This window comes from Hyperolius riggenbachi, chromosome 5 (genome assembly GCF_040937935.1).
Source record: "Hyperolius riggenbachi isolate aHypRig1 chromosome 5, aHypRig1.pri, whole genome shotgun sequence".
NCBI lineage: Eukaryota > Metazoa > Chordata > Amphibia > Anura > Hyperoliidae > Hyperolius > Hyperolius riggenbachi.
Window position 1 is genome coordinate 92,790,334 of NC_090650.1, and position 27,195 is coordinate 92,817,528.

General features: G+C 46.7%; 1 protein-coding gene across 3 annotated transcripts in view; it reads right to left on the reverse strand.

Moving 5' to 3' along the window:
* The window catches only part of AHR (aryl hydrocarbon receptor), a 215,662-nt gene that overhangs the window by 33,893 nt on the left and 154,574 nt on the right, over window positions 1–27,195 (reverse strand). For all 3 annotated transcript variants that reach the window (XM_068236000.1, XM_068235999.1, XM_068235998.1), the window contains one exon: window positions 24,521–24,610. In XM_068236000.1, coding sequence (XP_068092101.1) covers window positions 24,521–24,610 — 90 coding nt within the window. The remainder of the gene's footprint in view (window positions 1–24,520; window positions 24,611–27,195) is intronic.

A 27,195-nucleotide genomic window follows, 5' to 3' on the forward strand; every position in this document is an offset into this window, starting at 1 on the left:
TGCACAGTGGTGTAGAGGATCATGATATTGCAAGGTGGGGAGCCATACATTTAGAAGCATTATGTGCTACTGCTGATTACCACTTTGCCGGACACCGAGCATGATGTTCTAAGCAACATATTTTGACCATTTGATCACAGTTCTATTTGGCTTACTGAGGATGACAATTTGACTGGCGGCTTGTGGTAATCACTGATGGACTGCCGCTGTGCATGTGCTACAGTTGTGGCTTGTGGTGATCACTGATGGACTGCCACTGTGCATGTGCTACAGTTGTGGCTTGTGGTGATCACTGATGGACTGCCGCTGTGCATGTGCTGCAGTTGTGGCTTGTGGTGATCACTGATGGGCTGCCGCTGTGCATGTGCTGCAGTTGTGGCTTGTGGTGATCACTAATGGAGGGCCGCTGTGCATGTGCTGCAGTTGTGGCTTGTGGTGATCACTGATGGACTGCCACTGTGCATGTGCTACAGTTGTGGCTTGTGGTGATCACTGATGTACTGCCGCTGTGCATGTGCTGCAGTTGTGGCTTGTGGTGATCACTGATGGGCTGCCGCTGTGCATGTGCTGCAGTTGTGGCTTGTGGTGATCACTGATGGACTGCCACTGTGCATGTGCTACAGTTGTGGCTTGTGGTGATCACTGATGGACTGCCGCTGTGCATGTGCTGCAGTTGTGGCTTGTGGTGATCACTGATGGACTGCCGCTGTGCATGTGCTGCAGTTGTGGCTTGTGGTAATCACTGATGGACTGCCTCTGTGCATGGGCTGCAGTTGTGGCTTGTGGTGATCACTGATGGACTGCCTCTGTGCATGGGCTGCAGTTGTGGCTTGTGGTGATCACTGATGGACTGCCACTGTGCATGCGCTGCAGTTGTGGCTTGTGGTAATCACTGATGGACTGCCGCTGTGCATGTGCTGCAGTTGTGGCTTGTGGTGATCACTGATGGACTGCCGCTGTGCATGTGCTGCAGTTGTGGCTTGTGGTGATCACTTATGGACTGCCGCTGTGCATGTGCTGCAGTTGTGGCTTGTGGTAATCACTGATGGACTGCCTCTGCATGCGCTGCAGTTGTGGCTTGTGGTGATCACTGATGGACTGCCGCTGTGCATGCGCTACAGTTGTGGCTTGTGGTGATCACTGATGGACTGCAACTGTGCATGCGCTGCAGTTGTGGCTTGTGGTGATCACTGATGGACTGCCGCTGTGCATGTGCTGCAGTTGTGGCTTGTGGTGATCACTGATGGGCTGCCGCTGTGCATGTGCTGCAGTTGTGGCTTGTGGTGATCACTAATGGAGGGCCGCTGTGCATGTGCTACAGTTGTGGCTTGTGGTGATCACTGATGGACTGCCACTGTGCATGTGCTACAGTTGTGGCTTGTGGTGATCACTGATGTACTGCCGCTGTGCATGTGCTGCAGTTGTGGCTTGTGGTGATCACTGATGGGCTGCCGCTGTGCATGTGCTGCAGTTGTGGCTTGTGGTGATCACTGATGGACTGCCACTGTGCATGTGCTACAGTTGTGGCTTGTGGTGATCACTGATGGACTGCCGCTGTGCATGTGCTGCAGTTGTGGCTTGTGGTGATCACTGATGGACTGCCGCTGTGCATGTGCTGCAGTTGTGGCTTGTGGTAATCACTGATGGACTGCCTCTGTGCATGGGCTGCAGTTGTGGCTTGTGGTGATCACTGATGGACTGCCTCTGTGCATGGGCTGCAGTTGTGGCTTGTGGTGATCACTGATGGACTGCCACTGTGCATGCGCTGCAGTTGTGGCTTGTGGTAATCACTGATGGACTGCCGCTGTGCATGTGCTGCAGTTGTGGCTTGTGGTGATCACTGATGGACTGCCGCTGTGCATGTGCTGCAGTTGTGGCTTGTGGTGATCACTTATGGACTGCCGCTGTGCATGTGCTGCAGTTGTGGCTTGTGGTAATCACTGATGGACTGCCTCTGCATGCGCTGCAGTTGTGGCTTGTGGTGATCACTGATGGACTGCCGCTGTGCATGCGCTACAGTTGTGGCTTGTGGTGATCACTGATGGACTGCAACTGTGCATGCGCTGCAGTTGTGGCTTGTGGTGATCACTGATGGACTGCCTCTGTGCATGCGCTGCAGTTGTGGCTTGTGGTGATCACTGATGGACTGCTGCTGTGCATGTGCTGCAGTTGTGGCTTGTGGTGATCACTGATGGACTGCCACTGTGCATGCGCTGCAGTTGTGGCTTGTGGTGATCACTGATGGACTGCCTCTGTGCATGTGCTGCAGTTGTGGCAATCACTAATGGAGGGCTGCTGTGCATGGGCTGCAGTTGTGGCTTGTGGTAATCACCGATGGACTGCAGACCCTCCCCAAAAAAGTGCAAAACCAAATTTCTTCATCTCACTCATCCCTAGAAAAGGTATTCTAAGTGCCACTCAAAAGATTAACATCACACAGCCTAAAAGAATATTTCTTTCCAATTACAAAAAAAAGTTGTATGTTCCTGGTCAAATAATCCTACTTTTGTTTCCTCTGGATCTTTATTTTGAGCTTAGATTATTGCTCAGACCTCCAACCTATTGAATAGGATTTGTTCGCCTTTAAGACTGCGCAGTTTGTACTGTGATCCTTAAATGGAATCATTACTTTGCATACAGTATAATATTTCAATCCTGTCATTCTACTGACGCCGTCTAATATAATAGAAACAAAACCCTGAAAAAAAAAACCTTCTGTGTTTTACTTGGCCTGTGAAAGCCTCATCTGTGCCAGCTGATACTAAGGAAATACCAAAGCAATCAAAGTCATAGTTTTTTAATTAGAACTTCACACGCAACTTTTTCAAGGTTTGGACGTTCCAGCCGAAAGAATAACAGGGGCACCGAGCACTTTTTATTTTTTGTTTTAACCCTGTCAGTGTGCTGGGGAGCACAGATTAGAGGTCAGCTAAGCATCAGTTTCCTTCCTGGGAAGCATTCCAAGTACAACTATTGCTTAACACATTAAGGAGAGTGGATAGTGGTTTATTTATGCACAAAAAAGTTAAAAGGTAAACTTGTAATATATCATCGGAGAGGATGGGCTCGCTTTTCGCATGAAATCACCTTTATAGTGACCATACACCTTCTCATATAGGGAAAGTGTATTGATAGCATAGAGATTTCTTCATCTCCTTCCCTTTCCCACTGCACTGTGTAAGTGTGCAAGTGTGTGTGTGTGTGTGTAAGTGTGCAAGTGTGTGTGTGTGTGTAAGTGTGCAAGTGTGTGTGTGTGTGTGTGTAAGTGTGCAAGTGTGTGTGTGTGTGTAAGTGTGCAAGTGTGTGTGTGTGTGTGTGTGTGTAAGTGTGCAAGTGTGTGTGTGTGTGTAAGTGTGCAAGTGTGTGTGTGTGTAAGTGTGCAAGTGTGTGTGTGTGTGTAAGTGTGTGTGTGTGTAAGTGTGCAAGTGTGTGTGCGCGTGTGTGTGTGTGTGTGAGTGTGTGTAAGTGTACACGTGTGTGTGTGTGTGTGTGTGAGTGTGTGTAAGTGTAAGTGTACACGTGTGTGTGTGTGTGTGTGTAAGTGTGCAAGTGTGTGTGTGTGTGTAAGTGTGCAAGTGTGTGTGTGTAAGTGTGCAAGTGTGTGTGTGTGTGTAAGTGTGTGTGTGTGTAAGTGTGCAAGTGTGTGTGCGTGTGTGTGTGTGTGTGTGTGTGTGAGTGTGTGTAAGTGTAAGTGTACACGTGTGTGTGTGTGTGTGTGTGTGTGTGTGTTTAGGTGTGTGTGTGTGTGTGTTTAAGTGTGTGTGTGTGTTTAAGTGTGTGTAAGGGCCCTTTTCCACTAGCGTTCGCGCTAAACGCTAGTGATTGCTGAATCGCAAGTGCAGGAAACTTCTCGGCGATTGCATTCACGATTTTGGTATGCAATGCACTGCATAGCAAAATCGCGGCAAAGATCGCTCCGCGGTGCAATCGCGTTTGAGTCAAAAACGAATTGCGGTAGTGGAAATTACCTACCGCGATTCCAATGTTAAAAAGCAAACCGTAGCGATTTCAAAATCACTAGCGGTTTGCGATTTTGCGATTCAGCATCGCAAACGCTGCTAGTGGAAAAGGGCCCTAAGTGTGTGTGTGTAAGTGTGTGTGTGTGTGTGTGTGTAAGTGTGTGTGTGTGTGTGTGTGTAAGTGTGTGTGTGTGTGTGTGTGTAAGTGTGTGTGTGTAAGTGTGTGTGTGAGTGTGTGTGTGTGTAAGTGTGTGTGTAAGTGTGTGTTTGTGTAAGTGTGTGTGTGTAAGTGTGTGTGTGTGTGTGTGTAAGTGTGTGTGTGTGTGTAAGTGTGTGTAAGTGTGTGTAAGTGTGTGTGTGTGTGTGTGTGTAAGTGTGTGTGTGTGTGTAAGTGTGTGTGTGTGTGTGTGTAAGTGTGTGTGTGTGTGTGTGTATGTGTGTAAGTGTGTGTGTGTAAGTGTGTGTGTGTAACTGTGTGTGTGTAAGTGTGTGTGTGGTGTGTGTGTGTGTAGAAGTGGAATATGTATTTTATTCTAGAATGTATACATCTTATTTATTTCCACACAGCATTGCAAAAAGGACTCAAAACACTGTACTTCATGGAAGGATTTCGCAAATAAGGACTCACAGTTACCCACTTTCCAATTAACTCCTATGTTGTAATTTTTCCCCTAAGGTTGTGACAGACATTAAAGGCCCAGTGCCAAGATCTACAAATAAAAACAGATTAATGTAATTGCCGTTTGTATGTTTCCCTTTATAAACAATATTAGCTGTTGTTAAGGGGGGAAACATACACCAGTTCTCTCTGTATCATAAATTACCTCTTGTGAAAACAGTTTATGATTAGCCATAAACTTTCACAACTCTCAATAAAATTGTTTAGAACTACTGCTGTTGTTGACACATAAGGTGTCAAAGATCCTCAACTGCTTCTAATTCATCAATTCAGCTCCTAAAGGTACAAAGACATATATTTATATTTACATGTTTGCTAAGATGTGTCTAACTTTATCAGTTTGCTTTTTAAAGGGGCACTATGGTGAAAAATTGTAAAATTTTAAATATGTGCAAACAGACAAATAAGAAGCACGTATTTTTCGCCGTATAAGACGCTCCGGCATATAAAACGCTCCGGCATATAAAACGCACCCAGGTTTAGAGGGCAAAAATCAGGGGGAAAAATAAACGAAACATGGTCTGGAGCTTCCATATATCAGGAGCATCTTCTACATGTCCTCCCCCAAATGGTGTCGTCCTATGTCCCTCATGTCTCCCCCTGTATGCCCCATGTCTCCCCCCTGTGTCCTCTGGTGTGTTCTCCCATGTCCTAGACTCCAAGTGTCCTATGGTCGGCCACCTGTGTCCTCCTGTCAGCCCCCCCACCCCCCCCCCCCGTGTCCTCCTGTCAGCCCCCCCGTGTCCTCCTGTCAGCCCCCCCCCCCCCCCCCCGTGATCTCCTGTCAGCCCCCCATGTATCCTCTGCTCGCCCCCGTGTCCCTGCTGTGCCTGGCTTCCCCCCTGCCTGCGTCTCCTCCCTCCCCCTCGTGTCTCGGGCCCCCCCGTGGGAGCAGCGGCTTACCGCCTCCATCATGCCCGTGGCGATTGAAGACATCCGGCTTCTCTGTGCGGGCTTCTAATGACGAATCATTGATGACGCGTCATTAGAAGCACGGCACTAGAGGAAGCCGCATGGAGAGGCCGGATGTCTTCAATTGCCGCCGGCATGATGGAGGAGGTAAGCTGCTGCCACTGCTCGCACGGGGAGCCAGAGACAAAGGGGGAGGGAGGAGACGTAGGCAGGGGGGGAAGCCAGGCACAGCAGGGACAAAGGCAGGGAATCCCCGATGGCGGCGGGTCAGTGGTAGGTATCGGTGGGCGTTTGTAAGTCGGGGATTCCTTGCATTTGCTGTATAAGACGCAAGGACTTTTTCTCCCCACTTTTTGGGGAGAAAAAGTGCGTCTTATAGGGCAGAAAATACAGTGATGTGAAAAACTATTTGCCCCCTTCCTGATTTCTTATTCTTTTGCATGTTTGTCACACTTAAATGTTTCTGCTCATCAAAAACCGTTAACTATTAGTCAAAGATAACATAAAATGGTTTTTATTATTAAATGAGAAAAAAAACTCAAAACCTACATGGCCCTGTGTGAAAAAGAAAGCACTGTACACTAGTTTTTTTCCCAGGGTAAAATGAGCCATAAATTACTTTTCTCCAATGTTGCTGTCACTTAATGTAGGTAGTAGAAATGTGACAGAAGCGCAGGTTTTGGACTAGTCCCTCTCTTCTTGGAGGATTGTCAGGGATTTATTTTCAAAAGCACTTTGTGAATGGCAGTTGCTCTGTCCAACTGCCAAAAAACTGTGTAGCGAGCAGGGAAGCTGGCCAGCATTATTGTTTAAGGCTCCCTGCACACTGCAAATCTGTTTTCCGATTCCGATTCCGTTTCCGATTCCGATTCCGTTTCCGATTTTCCTTGAATACATTTAACAGAAAAACGGATCAAAAAACGCAGCATGCAGTTAAGATTAAAAATCTGAATCGGAATCGGATGTAAAAACAGATTAAAAAGCGGAATCGGAATCTGAAATGCATGCAGTGTGCAAGAGGCCTAAATCCTTTTTAGGAAATATCTTTATAAAGAATAAAAGCCTTGCTGAGAATCCCCTATGAAGACATGGACTAGTCCAAAACCTGTCACTTCTGTCAGATTTCTACTACTTACCGTAAGTGACAGCAACATAGGAGAAAAGTAATTTATGGCTCATCTTACTCTAGAAAAAAACAAACTTATTTGTCTATGTTTGCACATATTTTAAATTTTAAAATTTTTCGCCATAGTGCACCTTTAACCACTTAAACCTATCTGGACAAATATGTTCGCCCAGATGGGCTGTGCTGCTGTCAGTGTGTGGTGCGCGCGATCGCGCGTCCTCCCGCCGCCCGCCTCCCGATCAGTGAATGGGAATATAGTTCCCATTCACCGATCTAAGTCCCCGATCTAAGAGTATGTTAATATAATTTTTAAATTATAGGCTTGTAAATAGTGATGGACAACGATTGAAAAAAATGCACCTTTATTTCCAAATAAAATATCGGCGCCATAAATTGTGATAGGGACATAATTTAAACGTGTAATAACCGGGACAAATGGGCAAATTAAATACATGGGTTTTAATTACGGTAGCATGCATTAATGTAAAACTATAATGGCCAAAAACTGAGAAATAATAATTTATTTCCATTTCTTTCTTAAAGAGACTCCGTAACAAAAATTGCATCCTGTTTTTTATCATCCTACAAGTTCCAAAAGCTATTCTAATCTGTTCTGGCTTACTGCAGCACTTTCTACTATGACAGTCTCTGTAATAAATCAATGTATCTTTCCCCTGTCAGACTTGTCGGCCTGTGTCTGGAAGGCTGCCAAGTTCTTCAGTGTTGTGGTTCTGCTATGAACTCCCCCTTCCAGGCCCCTCTATGCACACTGCCTGTGTATTATTTAGATTAGAGCAGCTTCTCTCTTCTCTCTTATCTTTTACAAGCTGGATAAATCGTCCTCTGAGCTGGCTGGGCTTTCACATACTGAAGAATTACAGACAAGGGCAAAGCTGTTTGCAGGAAGAAAAGAGCAGCCTGAAACTTCAGTGCATGAGAACTGCAGGGGGAAAGAAACACACAAATGATCTCTTGAGATTCAAAAGGAAGGGTGTATACAGCCTGCTTGTGTATGGATGTATTTTCTATGTGTGGACATGCTGTACATCAACCTACTTCCTGTTTTGGTGGCCATTTTGTTTGTTTATAAACAAACTTTTTAAAACTGTTTTTAACCACTTTTAATGCGGCAAGGAGCGGCAAAATTGTGACAGGGTAATAGGAGATGTCCCCTAACGCACTTGTATGTTTACTTTTGTGCGATTTTAACAATACAGATTCTCTTTAATCTTCCTGTTAAAATGGATTTAGAATAAATTCTTAGCAAAATGCACCCTCCTAAGAAAGCCTAAATGGTGGCAGAAAAAACAAGATACAGATCATTTCATTGTGTTAAGTAGTGATAAAGTTATTGTCGAATGAATGGGAGGTGAAAGTTGCTTAGATACAAAAAATGAACAACCCTGTGGGCTTAAGTGATTACATTAACAATCAATACACTGCTATTATAAGTGATTATAAGTGATTATAGAAAGGTAACCATAGAAGAGGGTGTGTATGAAACATCTACATGTTCCTATGGGCATTTCTTTCAGGTACATAAGTTATCCAGGTGTTGTCAAGCGGCACCCGCCTGGGTGTTGGTGGGGGGGCGCTGAGCTGGAGGGGGAAGCAGGTAGGAAGGGGTGCAGTGGTGGTGGTGGGGGGGGGGGGGGGTGGGGGGTGGTCGGACCCCTCCTCATCTGGGTCCCCCAGTCCGCTCTCCCCGTCCAGCTATTATCACAGTGTACAAGTAGGCAGCGGGTAGGGAAGCGATGACTCACCTACTTCCGCTTTCCACCGCTCGTCACTTCCTGTAATGTTGTCCACTGTATAGTACAGTGGGCGGCATTGCAGGAAGTGACGAGTGGTGGAAAGTACACTGGAACGTAGAGGGAGGAGAGTCATCGTATCAGTACGGAGCGGCGTCTTCAGGAACCCTCGGGCCTCCCGCAGCGGAAGAGAGAGCAGTCTCTGACCAGTCAGTCAAAAACTAATGGATGAGCCAGAGGTGGAATGTGGGCGAGGAACAGGAAGGCTCTAAAGGAACCCAGACCCTTCCCTCTCCTTAGGCGAGCATCATTTTTTTATTATTTATTTTTTTACTTCAGACTTCCTTTAACAAGAACAAATATTTTTTTTCCCTTGCCATATGACGTTTCATAGGTTAAACAAGATAAAAAATCATAAAGATAAGTGCGGGCAACACTCTCTCTGTCTCTCACAAGTCTTAATGACACCATTTCAGTAAAAGTACTCATATCTCAAAAGAAACACATTGCTTTATGATTAGGAAAGAGACACATTGCTAAAATGACTTGTTTAACAAATGTCTGTTCCGTGCACTAGATGTAAACAACGGGAGGGTTCCTTTAATGGCAGAATTAAGATATAACTCTGATATAGTACTGAACTTAACGAATAAAATTGATTATTTTTAATGATAATTTATACTTTAGTCAGGGTTAGCATATTGTAAAAACTTTATTCACCCCGATTTACATTATAAAATTGATCATGGGTAGCGACATCTTTCGTTCTGTCAGGATATCTCTGCCGAATGTTTATATACTGAGCGTTCCAAACCCAGTACAAATATAACTTGTGGGTGCAGCAGGGGTTAGTGTAGTGCTGTGTAACTTGTGGGTGCAGCAGGGGTTAGTGTAGTACTGTGTAACTGGTGGGTGCTGCAGGGGCTAGTGTAGTACTGTGTAACTAGTGAGTGCTACAGGGGCTAGTGTAGTGCTGTGTAACTGGTGGGTGCTGCAGGGGCTAGTGCAGTGCTGTGTAACTGGTGGGTGCTGCAGGGGCTAGTGTAGTACTGTGTAACTGGTGGGTGCTGCAGGGGCTAGTGTAGTACTGTGTAACTAGTGAGTGCTACAGGGGCTAGTGTAGTGATGTGTAACTGGTGAGTGCTGCAGGGGCTAGTGCAGTGCTGTGTAACTGGTGGGTGCTGCAGGGGCTAGTGCCGTGCTGTGTAACTTGTGGGTGCAGCAGGGGTTAGTGTAGAGCTGTGTAACTGGTGGGTGCTGCAGGGGCTAGTGCCGTGCTGTGTAACTGGTGGGTGCAGCAGGGGCTAGTGCCGTGCTGTGGAACTAGTGGGTGCAGCAGGGGTTAGTGTAGTGCTGTGTAACTTGTGGGAGCAACAGGGGCTAGTGTAGTGCTGTGTAACTGGTGGGTGCTGCAGGGGCTAGTGTAGTGCTGTGTAACTGGTGGGTGCTGCAGGGGCTAGTGTAGTGCTGTGTAACTGGTGGGTGCTGCAGGGGCTAGTGTAGTGCTATGTAACTGGTGGGTGCTGCAGGGGCTAGTGTAGTGCTGTGTAACTGGTGGGTGCTGCAGGGGCTAGTGTATTGCTGTGTTTAACTGGTGGGTGCTGCAGGGGCTAGTGTAGTGCTGTGTCACTGGTGGGTGCTGCAGGGGCTAGTGTAGTGCTGTGTAACTGGTGGGTGCTGCAGGGGCTAGTGTAGTACTGTGTAACTAGTGAGTGCTACAGGGGCTAGTGTAGTGCTGTGTAACTGGTGGGTGCTGCAGGGGCTAGTGTAGTGCTGTGTAACTGGTGGGTGCTGCAGGGGCTAGTGTAGTACTGTGTAACTGGTGGGTGCTGTAGGGGCTAGTGTAGTACTGTGTAACTAGTGAGTGCTGCAGGGTCTAGTGTAGTGCTGTGTAACTGGTGGGTACTGCATGGGCTAGTGTAGTGCTGTGTAACTGGTGAGTGCTACAGGGGCTAGTGTAGTGCTGTGTAACTGGTGGGTGCTGCAGGGGCTAGTGTAGTGCTGTGTAACTGGTGGGTGCTGCAGGGGCTAGTGTAGTGCTGTGTAACTGGTGGGTGCTGTAGGGGCTAGTGTAGTACTGTGTAACTAGTGAGTGCTGCAGGGTCTAGTGTAGTCCTGTGTCACTGGTGGGTGCTGCAGGGGCTAGTGTAGTGCTGTGTAACTGGTGGGTGCTGCAGGGGCTAGTGTAGTGCTGTGTAACTGGTGGGTGCTGCAGGGGCTAGTGTAGTGCTGTGTAACTGGTGGGTGCTGTAGGGGCTAGTGTAGTACTGTGTAACTAGTGAGTGCTGCAGGGTCTAGTGTAGTGCTGTGTAACTGGTGGGTGCTGCAGGGGCTAGTGTAGTGTTGTGTAACTGGTGGGTGCTGTAGGGGCTAGTGTAGTACTGTGTAACTGGTGGGTGCTGTAGGGGCTAGTGTAGTACTGTGTAACTAGTGAGTGCTGCAGGGTCTAGTGTAGTGCTGTGTAACTGGTGGGTACTGCAGGGCTAGTGTAGTGCAGTGTAACTAGTGGGTGCAGCAGGGGTTAGTATAGTGTGTAGTGCATTGTAGCTGGTGGGGACAGCAGGGGTTAGTGCAGTGTAGCTTTGATAGAGTAGCTTAGAGGAGGGAACATGTCCATAAAAAGCCCTTGTACCATAGTAGCACCAAGTTTTTTTTCCCCTTGATTTTTTTTTCTCTTTCTAAACCTAGGTGCGTCTTATAAGTAATACCTGGTCTCCCAGAATGTTCCTGGATGAAAATTCTGCATATCTAAACAGCCTAGACCAGGGCTGCCCAATAGGTTGATCTGCTAAGTAGATCACGGCCACTTGCCCGCGTCTTGTCAAATTTTGCTGCCCTGAAGCCATGGCTGCAAAGCCGCGGCTGTCAGATTGTGCTAGGATGAAAGGAAAAGGTGTGGCTGAAGGGGAGGCGCGGCTGCAGGGGAGAGCAGCAAATTAGGAGACAGCATCTCCTCCCCTCAAGGCTGTGACAACTGGGGGCGGAAGCAGGAAGTATATGGAGGCTGCTCAGGCTGATGGGGAAGGCATGGTCAGATATAGATTACAACTGTAATAGATTATTACTGCAATAGATACAGTAATAGATTATTTACTGCGCGCAGCTGTGCAGCCAGCCAGCCAGCCGGGGGAAGCGTCTCTTGCCACAGGGGGAAGCCACACTAACAATTATCAGCTCTGCTCTCGCTGACAAGCACTGGCCCATCACTAGTCACAAGTGCACAGCAATATAGACAAATAGCTTCAGAAGGACTCTGAGGCTATTTGCAACGTTTGAAGGGAGTATGTAACTGTTTATGCTGGAATAGGGAGCCCCCCTCGCTATCCTAGCACAGGCACTCACATACAGGCAGTCACATAGTCCCTTCAAACATAGCAAATAGCCTCAGAATCCTTCTGAAGCTAATTGTCTATATTGCTGTGCACTTGTCACTAGTGATGGGCCAGTGCTTGTTCATGGGGAGAGGGATTCTGCAGCTATTTGGGGGAGAAGAATCCTGGATGGGGGGGGGGGGGGGGGGGGGGGGGAAGAATCCATGATGGGGGAGGGGGGTGTTTACACTGTGAAGGGTGGGGGGGGGGGGGAGAACGGTTGGTAGATCTCGTGGACTTGGCGGTTTCTAAAGTAGCTCGTGAGGCAAAAAAGTGTGGGCACCCCTGGCCTAGACTAAGCAATATATAGGATATAGGATGTGTTTCTGATCCCAAAACCAGGAAAATTACCTTTAAAGAGAACCCAAGGTGGCTTGTAATTATCCTATTAGCACACAGAGGCTGGGTCTGCATATAATGCCCAGCCTCTGTTGCTATACTGTTTCCCCCCAGGCCACCCCCTGCGCTCTGCTGTCCCCCATAAATCACACAGCCGTGCTAGCGACATCGTTAGCCGGCTGTTTACATCTGCACTACCATTCAGCTCCGTCCCCCTCTAAGTTGCCGCTCCCTGCCTGCGTCCCTTCCCTCCCTGCCGATTCCCTCCCTGCAGGCTGGGAGCGGCGATATAGAGGAGGTCGGGGATCGGCGAGAGTGACAGTGCAGATGTCAGTGCCTGGGGGGAAACAGTATAGCAACAGAGGCTGGGCATTTTATGCAGACCCAGCCTCTGTGTGCTAATAGGATTCTTACAAGCCACCTCGGGTTCTCTTTAAAGAGGGTATCCTAAATAACTGACTGCATTCTATGCACTCTAGTGCCTCTTTAAATTGTAGGCAGGGCTGTGGAGTTGGAGTCATGGAGTCTGAATCGGAGCAATTTTGGGTACATGGAGTCGGTGGTTTCAATAAAGCGAGTCTGATAAATTTTGAACCAAATCCTTAGCCTTGGTAAAAATTAGCTAAGGAGTCTGAGTCGAGCAATTTTGGGTACCTGGAGTCGGAGTTGGAGGTTTCATAAACTGAGGAGTCAAGTCGGATGATTTTGTACCGACCAAAAGACTTCCAAATCCTCCCGCAGCGGAATGGTCGTCCTCCTTGGGTCTCCCACGTAGCCGCATTAGCTACTCCACTGGACTCATTGAAAGTGCATCTTCCTGTTTGTCAATCAATATGTCTTGAGAAAGCAGTGCCAGCATCTCTCCTACACTGCAATACTATTTATTTCTATGCTTGGCACTGTACATTCATGTGTTTATCTCATCTTCCATGTCTGCTCAGGTACCCCTTAATAAGTAACTGTAGAGATGGGTCACCAGAGCAGATAATTATAAAGCAGGATTACTTGAATAAAAAAAATAAAAGTGGTTAAAAAAATACCAAAGATCTTTATGTAAACAACCAGCTCTCAAAAATATTCTTATGGAACACACACAAATGCATAATAAGGGTTTCAAAAATAATAATATAAAAAAAAAAAATAGTATAGGTTGCAGGACAATTGCTCAGAAAGATTAAACTAACTTACTATAACTAATCTTTAAAAGTATAAGCAAAACAGGACCGCACATAATAAGTCTTCATTTAAAGGGACACCGAGCAGTGCAGAAACTATGGAAAGATAGATATCATTTTAAAGCTCTCTTTCTCCTCTTTCTGACGACACCTAAATCGTCGCCCTACGCCTTTTAGTTTTCTCTATTTTCGCGATCAAAATCGCGGCCGCGGCAATTTCAATCGCGAAAATAGCGAAAACTAAAAGGCGTAGGGCGGCGGTTTATATATCATTGGAAAGAGGAGAAAAAGAGCTTTAAAATGATATGCATCTTTCCATAGTTTTTGCACTGCTCGGAGTCCCTTTAAAAATAGTAATTAAATTTGTAATTGAAAAATGCCGGGAAGATTTCTAAAGAATGAAAGATAAGCCAGTATTAGAAATTAATAGATTTAGGGAGATTTTGACATAGTCACTTAAAGCGGAATATAACCCTGCATTTCAACTTTGCTCTAAAACATTATTTACAGCATATTATATGCAACCAGCATTTTTTTTTTAACTAGACCAGCATTGGAAGGGTTACACACAAAGCTTGAGGCAGGGGTCACACTTGTCTTTCAGTTTCTACACTTTTCAGAAAACTGAAAGACAAATGTGACCTCTACCTTACAACAGCTAATGTAATTTATAGAAAAAACTGACAAATTGCGCAAGATGTCCGTTTTTTTTCTGCATGCGAAATCTGCATTAAAGTGTGACCTAGCTCATTGATTAACATGAGTTCTCAGTTGAAGTCAGTTTTTCTGTGCAGAAAACGCGTAGGAAAGCCGGTAAGTGTGACCCCTGCCTCAAAGTTCAGTGGATAGAAATGCAGACGCATCCGAAGTTTAGATAGATACTTTTAAGTAAACACAATGTAACAAGTGGTGAATGTTACACACTCTCTGGCTGTCCTCCAGCTCCTGCACAGTCAGATAGTGTGTGTCACATTCCACACTTGTTACATTGTGTTTACTTAAATGTATCTATCTAAACTTCGGATGCGCCTGCATTTCTATCCACGGAACTTTAAGGGCCTGTACACACTGCTGCGCTTGCGCTGCGCTTTTCAAATCGCATGCACTTTTTAATCGCAAGGTCTTTTGAAAAATAATGAAAATCCTGAAGACCTGTACACACTGGCACGATGCGCTTTTTCTATTCTCATAAAGGTTTGCGATTTAAAAATCGCATGCGATTTTAAAAGCGCAGCAGTGTGTACAGGCCCTAAAGCTCTGTGTGTAACCCTTCCAATGCTGGTCTAGTAAAAAAAAAATGCTGGTTGCATATAATATGCTGTAAATAATGTTTTAGAGCAAAGATGAAATGCAGGGTTATATTCCGCTTTAAAGGGAGTCTGAAGTGAAAATGAAAATAAAAATCAAGATACTTACCTAAAGAGAGGAAAGGCTCTGGGTCCTATAGAGCCTTCCCAGTCTCCTCACATTCCCCCATTAGCAGTCTCTGGCCAATCGGTCGAGAGACTGCTCTCTTCTGAGTTGGGTGGGATTCAGGAGCCTTCGGAAGCATTCGGGCTTCCAAAGAAGGGCTGCTCCGCAGTAGCGAGCGCCCTTTCTCACATGTGCAGTACAGAGTAGCCGGTCTTCGGACACCCCAGAGTTCTCCTCAGATATTTTTTCCCGCCAGATGGCATGAAAAAGTAACCGGATGAGGTGCGAGGTGGGTGAAAGAGAGCTGGTGAAAGTTTTCTTACAACACAGGAGGAGGATAAGGAGGTAAGCCGATGACAGCCGGGTGCTTACCAAAATTAGCTGGGGGGAGAACACTGCGTACAAGTGCTTCTGAAGACTGCCAAAGTCTCTCGCAGTGGGAGATTTGAATGGTGAAGCCTGCAAGAGAACGAGGGGACCAGGAGGAGAACAGAAGGCTCTATAGGACCCAGAGCCTTCCCTCTCCGTGAGTATCTGTTATTTATTTTTATTTTCACTACAGATTCACTTTAAACAGCAAACTACCAACTTCTATAGAATACAAGGAGAGGGAATAAGAATTCAGAACAAAAGATAGAGAAACATTTGTAAAGTTCCACATACACTTGCAACTCAGGTCTCCAAAAATAATAATTTCAGATAGTTTCAAACACGTTTCACAAATGCTTCCTGCTGTATCCGGACAGCACGTCAGTGACTAGACATAGTATAAAATCATGACCAATCACTATTACTATTCAGGGCCGCAAACGCTGACAGGCTCGATCTGACTTGTCTGGCTCCTCACTTCTCCAGAAAACAAAATACCCAGATCCACAGCTAGCCAAACAGCATGTTTCTACAAGCAAAGACAGTCCAAAACCATCAAGAATGATTGCATGGGAAAGGCCATTATTGTACATTGGCATGGGCCTGAAGTTATTTTAATACACTTTTTATCAGGAAGAAAAACAAGACAAAGCTGTTACTCAAATGTCTTCCAAAGAACAACAGTCACAAATCTAGCAGCCATTCAGAGCTAAAAAAGAAAAAAAAAAAAAAGCTGAAGAGTTTTATCAAACAAAGATAAAAATGTCAACAGGTGAAAGTCCAGGATCAGTCGATTTTGTATCAGAATGTTATACATGTTTTGTAACAAGGCCACTGGCACCTCATTCCTGTGACTTTGAAAAACAGCCAATCTCTGATATTTTGCTGGCAGTTAGTTCAAATGAGTCAGTGAGAACACAAGCCCCTAAAACCATAGGTCTATAATAATAATCATAATAATTCCAGTATTTGTATAGCTCTTTTCTCCTATCAGAGTCAGAGCGCTTGCGAGGCAGCCACTAAAGTGCACTTAGTAGGCAGTAGTGGTGTTTGAGAGTCTAGCCCAATAATTCCTTACTGAATATGTGCTGGCTCTCTTAACAGGAAGAGACGAGATTTTAACCCAGGTCTCCTATGTCAGAGGCAAAGCCCTTTACCATAACACTATCCAGCCATAGATCTATAAATTAATTCCAAATTCTTGGCAACATGCTTAGAAAACTATACGCATATAAGCTTGGGAGACCAACTGTGGGCTTCAGGAAAAAGTAACATGTAAAGGACAATATTGTTTCCACTAAACTATTTAATTCATAAGAAGAAAAAGCACCAATTGCGAAATTAGATGCAGAATATTAAGGTCACTCATTGAAAGGGTTTTTGAATTTCATTCTAAGGCCCAGTGCACACCAAATCCGCTAGCAGATCCTCAAAACGCTAGAGGTTTTTGGAGCAGATTTCAGAGCGATTCCAGGCATGTTTAGAGATGTTTTCTCAACATGCCTAGCGTTTTTGGGAGCGTTTTTGTGTAGCAGATTACAAATATTGTTACTGTAAAAGCTGTTACTGAACAGCTTCTGTAACAAAAATGCCTGGAAAACCGCTCTGATCTAGCCTTTTCCAGAGCAGTTTGAGCTTTTGCTATACTTGATGCAGAAACGCTTCTGCAAACCGCAAAAGTGCTACAGGACCCACGTTTGCAGTTTGCTAAAAACCTTAAACCGCTGGTGTGCACCATCCCATTGAAATACATTAGCCAAACGTTTTCACAGGCAGAAGCGGTTTGGAAAACGCTACAAAAACCGCTCGGTGTGCACCAGGCCTAAGAATGTCTGCTACAAATTTGAATGTTGGCATGTTGGAGACGCTATTCACTATATGAATTCATGCCTCTCTGCACATTGCAGTGTGCTAGATTTAGGTTTTGCTTGGGTATGTGTATATCAAACTGGTATTGCTTAAAGCGGAACTGTAAATAGTTTTTAAATACATTGTTTCACTTACTTGGGGCTTCTGCAAGCCCCCATCAGCCGTCCTGTCCCGCGCCGGTCCTGCCTGAGCCTCCGTCATCCCGCCGCTAGCCGCTTTCACCGCTGGGCCACTGTGCCTGTGTGGCTCTGGCCACACGTATCCTTTCTTCACGTCCCCTGCTATTGCAGAGGGGAACTAGAAGAAAAGATACGCTTGGCCAGAGCCATCGACTTAGAAGTCTAGGAACAGAACGGCGGCGGGAGAACAGAGGCTCGGGCAGGATCGGCGCAGCTGCTGGGGGCTTGCAGAAGCCCCAGGTAAGTGAAACTATTTACAGTTCTGCTTTAAGGTCACATTCACAGTGGGACATTATTGTCCTGAGTTATAAAGTAATTATAACGCAGGATAACGCACTATAATGTTAAGCCTATGCAAAATTCACAGTGCGATGTTAACATCGCGTTGTAAATGTTGCGTTATGGTAACTTGCTGCTTGCAGTTAGTGTTGGGCGAACATCTAGATGTTCGGGTTCGGGCCGAACAGGCCGAACATGGCCGCGATGTTCGGGTGTTCGACCCGAACTCCGAACATAATGGAAGTCAATGGGGACCCAAACTTTTGTGGTTTGTAAAGCCTCCTTACATGCTACATACCCCAAATTTACAGGGTATGTGCACCTTGGGAGTGGGTACAAGAGGGAAAAAAAATTAGCAAAAAGAGCTTATAGTTTTTGAGAAAATCGATTTTAAAGTTTCAAAGGGAAAACTGTCTTTTAAATGCGGGAAATGTCTGTTTTCTTTGCACAGGTAACATGTTTTTTGTCGGCATGCAGTCATAAATGTAATACATATAAGAAGTTCCAGGAAAAGGGACCGGTAACGCTAACCCAGCAGCAGCACACGTGATGGAACAGGAGGAGGCGCAGGAGGAGAAGGCCACGCTTTGTGAGACACAACAACCCAGGCCTTGCATGAGGGCAAGAAGCGTGCGGATAGCATGCTTTGTACCGCCATGCAGTCATAAATGTAATAAAGATAAGTGGTTCAATAAACAGGGACCACGCGGCAACGCTAACCCAGCAGCAGCAGACGTGATGGAACAGGAGCAGGCGCAGGAGGAGAAGGCCACGCTTTGTGAGACACAACAACCCAGGCCTTGCATGAGGGCAAGAAGCGTGCGGATAGCATGCTTTGTACCGCCATGCAGTCATAAATGTAATAAAGATAAGTGGTTCAATAAACAGGGACCACGCGGCAACGCTAACCCAGCAGCAGCAGACGTGATGGAACAGGAGCAGGCGCAGGAGGAGAAGGCCACGGTTTTTGAGACACAACAACCTAGGCCTTGCATGAGGACAAAAAGCGTGCGGATATAGCAGCAATGCTTTTTGCCGCCATGCAGTCACAAATGTAATACAGATGAGAGGTTCAATAAACAGGGACCGGAAATGCTACACCATCCCAGATGTTCATTGGTCATGTTACTTGGTTGGGGTCCTGGAGTGTTGCGTAGTCATTTCCAATCCAGGATTGATTCATTTTAATTTGAGTCAGACGGTCTGCATTTTCTGTGGAGAGGCGGATACGCCGATCTGTGACGATGCCTCCGGCAGCACTGAAACAACGTTCCGACATAACGCTGGCTGCCGGGCAAGCCAGCACCTCTATTGCGTACATTGCCAGTTCGTGCCAGGTGTCTAGCTTCGATACCCAATAGTTGAAGGGTGCAGATGGATTGTTCGACACAGCTACGTCATCTGACATGTAGTCCTTGACCATCTTCTCCAGGCGATCGGTGTTGGAGGTGGATCTGCACGCTTGCTGTTCAGTGGGCTGCTGCTGCATGGGTGTCAGAAAATTTTCCCACTCCAAGGACACTGCCGATACCATTCCCTTTTGGGCACTAGCTGCGGCTTGCGTTGTTTGCTGCCCTCCTGGTCGTCCTGGGTTTGCGGAAGTCAGTCTGTCTGCGTACAACTGGCTAGAGGAGGGGGAGGATGTCAATCTCCTCTCTAAAGTCTCCACAAGGGCCTGCTGGTATTCTTCCATTTTGACCTGTCTGACTCTTTCTTCAAGCAGTTTTGGAACATTGTGTTTGTACCGTGGATCCAGAAGGGTATAAACCCAGTAATTGGTGTTGTCCAGAATGCGCACAATGCGTGGGTCACGTTCAATGCAGTCTAGCATGAATTGAGCCATGTGTGCCAGAGTCCTACCAGAATCCTCATCATCCTCTTGTGAGCGTTGTGATAGTTGTTGTGATGCATCATAGTCGTCACCTTCCTCCTGGTCTGCTTCTGCTGACCATTCGCGTTGATTTGTGGAAGTCCAACGTGCACCGCTCTGGCCCTCGTCAGTGGTGGCATGAAATTCCTGCTCCAACTCCAGCTGTTCCTCCTCCTCTTCTTCGTCATAGCTGCTGGGGCCAGCGTTCCCTGAGGCGGATGGCCTGATGTTGGTACCATCACGCTGATCGTTTTCTCCTTCAGATTCCCCCAGTTGCATCATGACAGCTGTTTCCTTGATTTTCAACATTGACCTCTTCAGTAAACACAGCAGTGGTATGGTAATGCTGACTGAAGAGTTGTCACTGCTCACAAGCAACGTGGATTGTTTAAAATTTTGGAGGACTTGGCAGAGGTCCAACATGTTGGCCCAATCGGATCCACAGAAGCTTGGCAGCTGTCCGGATGCGCCTCGGTACTGCGCCGTCATGTACTGGACCACTGCACTCTTCTGCTCACAAAAGCGTGCTAGCATGTGCAGCGTAGAATTCCAGCGCGTAGGGACATCACACAGCAAGCGATGGTGGGGGAGATTGAAGCGCTCCTGCATCTTGGCGAGTGCCCCCGAAGCAGTACTGGAATTTCTACAATGTTTGGCCACTCGACGCACCTTCAACAGAAGATCGGCCACGCCTGGGTATGTCCTCAGGAACCGCTGAACTACTAGGTTCATCACGTGCGCCAGGCAAGGGATGTGTGTCAGCTTAGCCAACCTTAAAGTGCGAATGAGATTACTCCCATTATCACACACAACCATGCCCGGTTTCAAGTCCAGCGGTGCCAGCCACAAACCCGTCTGTTCCTTTATTCCCTTCCAAATTTCCTCCCCTGTGTGCTGCTTATCCCCAAGGCAGATCAGCTTCAGTAACGCTTGCTGACGCATGCCAACAGCTGTGCTGCACTGCTTCCACGATCCTACTGCTGCTGGGTTAGCGTTTCCGGATGAGGTACAGCTTTGAGATGCGTTGGAGGAGAAGGAGTCAGAGAGGTAGGTGCTGCTGTTGTTATCCAGTGGGAGGGACGGCGGTGCAGCTGTTTGCGGCGTGGGCAACACCCGCGCCGTAGCAGGTGAGGAATCGCTGCCAGGCTCCACAAGGTTCACCCAGTGCGCGGTAAGGGAGATGTATCGGCCCTGTCCGAACGCACTCGTCCAAGTGTCAGTGGTGAGGTGAACCTTGCAGGCAACGGCATTCTTCAAGCTTCGGGTTATTTTGCTGACCACGTGCTCATGCAACTCAGGCACTGCAGAGCGCGCAAAGTGGTAGCGGCTGGGAACCACGTAACGTGGGATGGCCACTGACATCATGCCCTTGAAGCTGTTTGTCTCCACCACTCGATATGGCAGCATTTCGCAGGCCAGAAGCTTGGCTATGCTGGCTGTTACTGCCACGGCCCGGGGGTCATTTGCTGGCAATTTCCTCTTGCGCTCAAACATCTCCGACACAGACAACTGAACCGTAGCGCTGCACACGGAAGGGCTGTTGGTTGTTGTGTTTGATGAACACTGGGAGACCTCAAGAGCACTACTCCGGAAAGTGACAGTGTCAGCGTCGTCTGATGTTTGTGAATGTTGTGAACCACGCAATGGCTGGGCTACTGCTGCTGCTGAGGCGGGTCTGGTGGTGAGTCTGGTGAACCCAAGGGAGGCAGTGTTGCTGGTACCCTGTCCTGCCGCGTTTGCCCACAGAGTGGGATGTTTGGATAGCATGTGGCGGCTCATGCTGGTGGTGGAGAGGTTGTTAATACTTTTCCCCCTGCTCAGGCGAGTCTTGCACACCTTGCAAATCGCCATGGTAACATCCTCAGTGCAGTCTTCAAAGAAAGCCCAGACTTTGGAGCACCTGCCTCCTTGCTGGCGATTTCTGTTTCCTCCTCTTTTGCCTCTCACTTGAACTTCCACGCTTGTGGTGCCTGAAATTGCGCGCCGCCTACCTTGTGGCACAAGGCGAACTCGTGCAGCAGTGGGTTCTTCAACAGACTCATCTGTGCTGCTGCTACGACGGCGATGTTCTCGTTCACAAATAAAATCTGAGTCTCTGTCCACATTGTCCATACCCTCCTCTTCCATCTCCTCAAACTCGTCATATGTCATTGTGGGGGGCCGCCGCCGTGGAGTAGAGCTCCCCAGAACAACCTCTGCGCAGCTCACTCCAACGTCGTCTTCCAGATCTTGTCGGCCGACCTCCTGCAATTGCAACCCCTCCTGCCCAACTTGCTCTGGGATTTGGGTTTCCGAGTCCTCCTCGGACTCGCCTTGTATTTCAGTGCGCGGTGCATTTCCCACAGTTAATGGTTGTGAATCCGGGCACAACATTTCTGGCTGTTCCTCCATTGACCTTTCATAGGTGGAAGTTTGTTGGGCTGGGAATAGCTCCTGCGAATACCCCATTGTGTCCTGAGGTAATTCATAGGACTGGTTATCTGGCAGTTGTGTGCGTGGTGTCGCTGCCGGTTGTGTCAGCTTTGTGCCCACTGGCTCCTTGTAACTGGCTGAGGACTCGGACCTCGTGCGTGATGTGCTGGTGCTGCTTAACCCACTGCTGGACGCTTGAGAGGTCATCCAAGTAATTATCTGGTCCTGTTCTTTTGGATTTGTGAGGGTTGTTGTCCTGGACAACATGGGCGGTATTGAGTGGGTTTTCTTGGGTGCTCCCCTGTGGCCTGTACGTGAACCGTCAGGGGAAACACCTCTTCCCTTGCCCCTTCCTCTTTCACCGGATTTCTTCCTCATTTCACTTATCCTTACAGTACACGCTGACTGGCAGCAGTACAGTGGCAGTACAGAAATGCTATACAGTACCACTATTCCCAGCAGCGACACAGAGCACAATGCTATACAGTGGCGGGTGAGCGGTGTACCACTATTCCCAGCAGCGACACAGAGCACAATGCTATACAGTGGCGGGTGAGCGGTGTACTACTGTTCCCAGGCCCAGCAGACACAGAGTGGAAGTAAACACAATGCTATATAGTCTGGCTGAGCGGTGTACACAGAGTGGCAGTACACACAATGCTATATAGTCTGGCTAAGCCGTGTACACAGAGTGTCAGAAAACACAATGCTATATATAGCGTGGCTGAGCGAGGTGCACAGTAGCAGTACACACAATGCTATATAGTCAGGCTAAGCCGTGTACACAGAGTGTCAGAAAACACAATGCTATATATAGCGTGGCTGAGCGAGGTGCACAGTGGCAGTACACACAATGCTATATAGCCAGGCTAAGCCGTGTACACAGAGTGTCAGAAAACACAATGCTATATATAGCGTGGCTGAGCGAGGTGCACAGTGGCAGTACACACAATGCTTTATAGTCAGGCTGAGCCGTGTACACAGAGTGTCAGTAAACAATGGTATATAGTCTGGCTGAGCGGTGTACACAGAGTGTCAGTAAACAACGGTATATAGTCTGGCTGAGCGGTGTACACAGAGTGGCAGTAAACACAATGCTATATATAGCGTGGCTGAGCGAGGTGCACAGTGGCAGTACACACAATGCTATATAGTCAGGCTAAGCCGTGTACACAGAGTGTCAGAAAACACAATGCTATATATAGCGTGGCTGAGCGAGGTGCACAGTGGCAGTACACACAATGCTTTATAGTCAGGCTGAGCCGTGTACACAGAGTGTCAGTAAACAATGGTATATAGTCTGGCTGAGCGGTGTACACAGAGTGTCAGTAAACAACTGTATATAGTCTGGCTGAGCGGTGTACACAGAGTGGCAGTAAACACAATGCTATATATAGCGTGGCTGAGCGAGGTGCACAGTGGCAGTACACACAATGCTATATAGCCAGGCTAAGCCGTGTACACAGAGTGTCAGAAAACACAATGCTATATTTAGCGTGGCTGAGCGAGGTGCACAGTGGCAGTACACACAATGCTATATATAGCGTGGCTGAGCGAGGTGCACAGTGGCAGTACACACAATGCTATATATAGCGTGGCTGAGCGAGGTGCACAGTGGCAGTACACACAATGCTATATTAGTCAGGCTAAGCCGTGTACACAGAGTGTCAGAAAACACAATGCTATATATATAGCGTGGCTGAGCGAGGTGCACAGTGGCAGTACACACAATGCTATATATAGCGTGGCTGAGCGAGGTGCACAGTGGCAGTACACACAATGCTATATATAGCGTGGCTGAGCGAGGTGCACAGTGGCAGTACACACAATGCTATATTAGTCAGGCTAAGCCGTGTACACAGAGTGTCAGAAAACACAATGCTATATATATAGCGTGGCTGAGCGAGGTACACAGTGGCAGTAAACAATGCTATATATAGTGTGGCTGAGCGAGCGGTGTACTACTGTTCCCAGCAGCGACACACAATGACTGGGGGGGACCCTGGCTAGCGTGGCTGGAGAGCGAACTACCCTGCCTGCCTACCCAAAGCTAAACCCACAGACAAATGGCGGAGATATGACGTGGTTCGGGTATTTATTTACCCGAACCACGTGACCGTTCGGCCAATCAGAGCGCGTTCGGGCCCGAACCACGTGACCCGTTCGGCCAATCACAGCGCTAGCCGAACGTTCGGCCATGCGCTCTTAGTTCGGCCATGTGGCCGAACGGTTTGGCCGAGCACCGTCAGGTGTTCGGCCGAACTCGAACATCACCCGAACAGGGTGATGTTCTGCAGAACCCGAACAGTGGCGAACACTGTTCGCCCAACACTACTTGCAGTGCAATACCTCTAAATGCAAACATTAACAGATACAGAGAGGCATACTTTTCATTGACTGTATGCTCCACTGTAACTACTATATGCCACGGAATGCAGCATTAATGTGAGTTACCATCTTTTTTTGTGTTGCATTGTAATGCTGCGTTGTGACTTTAATGTCGCATTACAATGCAATGTCCCACAGTGAATATGCGCTAAAGGAGACAATTATTACAGCCTCTATCTCCCCCTCACTTCAGGTGTCCTTCAATGCTTAAGTGTTTTTGCTGCTGCCTTCCAGTGATTAGGGTTTTATATATGCAGGAGGAACTTAATACTGGGAGTGTGTGTAATCTATAGCTACAGTGATGGAACTGTGTCCTGGTGGAGTTTATGCATCTTTGGACCTATAAAAGGGTGTTTGTAGATGCACAAAATGATGTGAACAAGGCCTTAGGAAATGAATAACAATGGCAATGATTTGACAAATACATACTTGTTGAAAGCCAAGATAATCCTGAATGGTGGATGAGGAAAAAAAGACGAGGCCATCTGAAGCAATCACCAGCACAAATCCATTGAGTGCCTGAAAGACAAAAATCACATACTAAGTATTTTGGCAGTGAACACATTCTATGGCATGACTGGGTGAAATGATTAGCAGGACAGGACTTTCCCTGCACTGTACATTCTGTATGTTCCTGTTTCTTCCAGACAGACATCCACTGTGAACCGAATCTTTCATTGTGATGATCCGGATGATTCGACTCACAAAAAAGATCCGGATCAAAAGAAGGATTCGTTCATGATCCGGACAACACTACAGTCCCACCACGAGTCTCCACAGTGCAGTGAATATTAATTAGCCATGTGGCTGGCCGCAGAGGAGGAGGGGAGATCTCCTCCTCCAACATTACTGAGCATGTGCAAACAGTCTAACGTGGCTTAGCCCAGTATAACGTACAGCACGCAGCACTTTGTTTAAACGTGCTGCGTTACAATGTAACCCAACGTGTGCACTGTGAACAGCAACATTGATTTTACAGTGCTGTGAGTTAGGCTGCGTCACTGGCTGCTGCTGTGGGAATTTAACGTCCCAGTGTGAAACTAGCATAAAGGATAGTGGATGGAAAAGTGTATATCCCAAATAATATACTACAGTAAAACCTAGGATTAAGAGTAATTTGGTTTAAGAGCGCTTTGCAATAAAAGCAAACGTGTGTGAAAGTTTGACTTGATATACAAGCAATGTCTTGATATACACGCAAATAAAAGTATACATGAGTCACATCATTACAAATGAGCAGATAGTTCTCCCTTTGGTGCTGCAGGATTGTACTTAATTGTGTTTAATCTCAGTGTAGAGACTGCAAAGTCACATTTCCATGAAATCCTCAAAAGCACACGCACGCACGCACGCACGCACGCACGCACGCACGCACGCACGCACACACACACACACACACACACACACACACACTTTCTTAAAACCGAAAGAATTTGCTATAATTCAGGTTGGAGTGAGCTTGAGATGTCTCCCAGGGCATCACTGCTGAATTGTTGCCCTTAGAAGCTAAACACACCTCCAGAACCGCTGGAATGCAATGATGTGTCAGCTTGTTAATTTGTACAGAGCCATACTAATCCAACATGCATACAGACTGTTTTGGATTGTTTGAATCTCATCAGTGCATGGCATGGATTAATTTGGGTCTATGGCGTAGGGCTTGTAACACCGAGAGGTACAGATTAACCGGCAAGCTCATGGTGAACCAGAACATATATTCAGCAGTGATGCACTGGGAGACATCTCAAGCTCACTCCAACCTGAATTATAGCAAATTCTTTCTGTTTTAAGAAAGCAAAATTTTGTATTCATAGCATTTCAGTAAGGGGGCTTTTAGAACCATTGTAGCCCTTCACAGTCTTTTCTATGGAGCTGAACTCCCCATCAGAAAAAAATCTTTGCAAGATGCTGCACACACAGATGCTGTACAGACACAAAAGATCAGTATCTGCAAAAGATCTGTTCCTGCCAAAGATCCGTTCCTGCAAATTGCATTCATAGTCTATGAGATCTGCAGATCATCATACACACCTTGCTTAACTGACATCCATCTGCAGATCAGACAATCATCTGAAGATCTGAAAATTCATCCTGGTGGATCTGATCTGCAGATGAATGTCTGTTAAACAAGGTGTGTATGATGATTTGCAGATATCATAGACTATGAATGCATTTTGCAGGAACGGATCTTTTGCAGGAACAAATCTTTTGCAGATACTGATCTTTTGAATGTGTACAGCATCTTTGTGTGCAGCATCTTGCAAAGATTTCTGTCTGATGGGGAGTTCAGCTCCATAGAATAGACTGTGTAGAGTATGGCTCTCATATTACATGGAAGGGGGTAAAATTGGTCTGTGATCTTTCATTTTCAAAAGACTATGGTCTGATGTGTGTATGAGCCTTAAGGATAACAATGGTTAATTTGCATATATTCAGCAGTGGTGCTCTGGGAGACATCTCAAGCTCCAACCTGAATTATCGCAAATTCTTTCTGTTTTAAGAAAGCAAACTTTTGTTTTTCTTAGCATTTTAGTAAGGGGGCTTTTAGGACCATTGTAGCCCCTCACACACTCCAATGAGTTCTGGTTCACCATGAGCTTGCTGGTTAGTCTGTACCACATTGTGGAAGTTTGGATTCCAAGCATGTTTCAGGAAAAAATTATGCTCGCAAACCAAGGTTCTACTGTATAGTGCTTCTCTAATAAAGATTCTCTGTTTTATCAACATATTGCCGTGTTACAGTCCCCGTCCCCCCCAAATACATGCTGGAAATCAGCATTACTGTTAATTTTTTCCCCTGTGTTTGCACAAGAATTGACCCCACAAATGATCAAGAATTATGGTTTTGGACGATAAAGTATATACTGAACCCAACTCAGAAAAAAATTCTCATAAGAGGAAGACAAATAGTACTTGAACATTTTTATGATCCAGCTTAGCACATTACACAATGAAAAGTGCAAAAATAACATCTTGTGGTTTTCTAAAATAAGACCGCATGCTTCCTTCATGCATAAGTATTGTGTTGGTATAAACCGAGCACAATTAAAATGTGTAAACCGGAGCCTCAATTTCCTGCTGCTACAATACGAAGACTATATGAA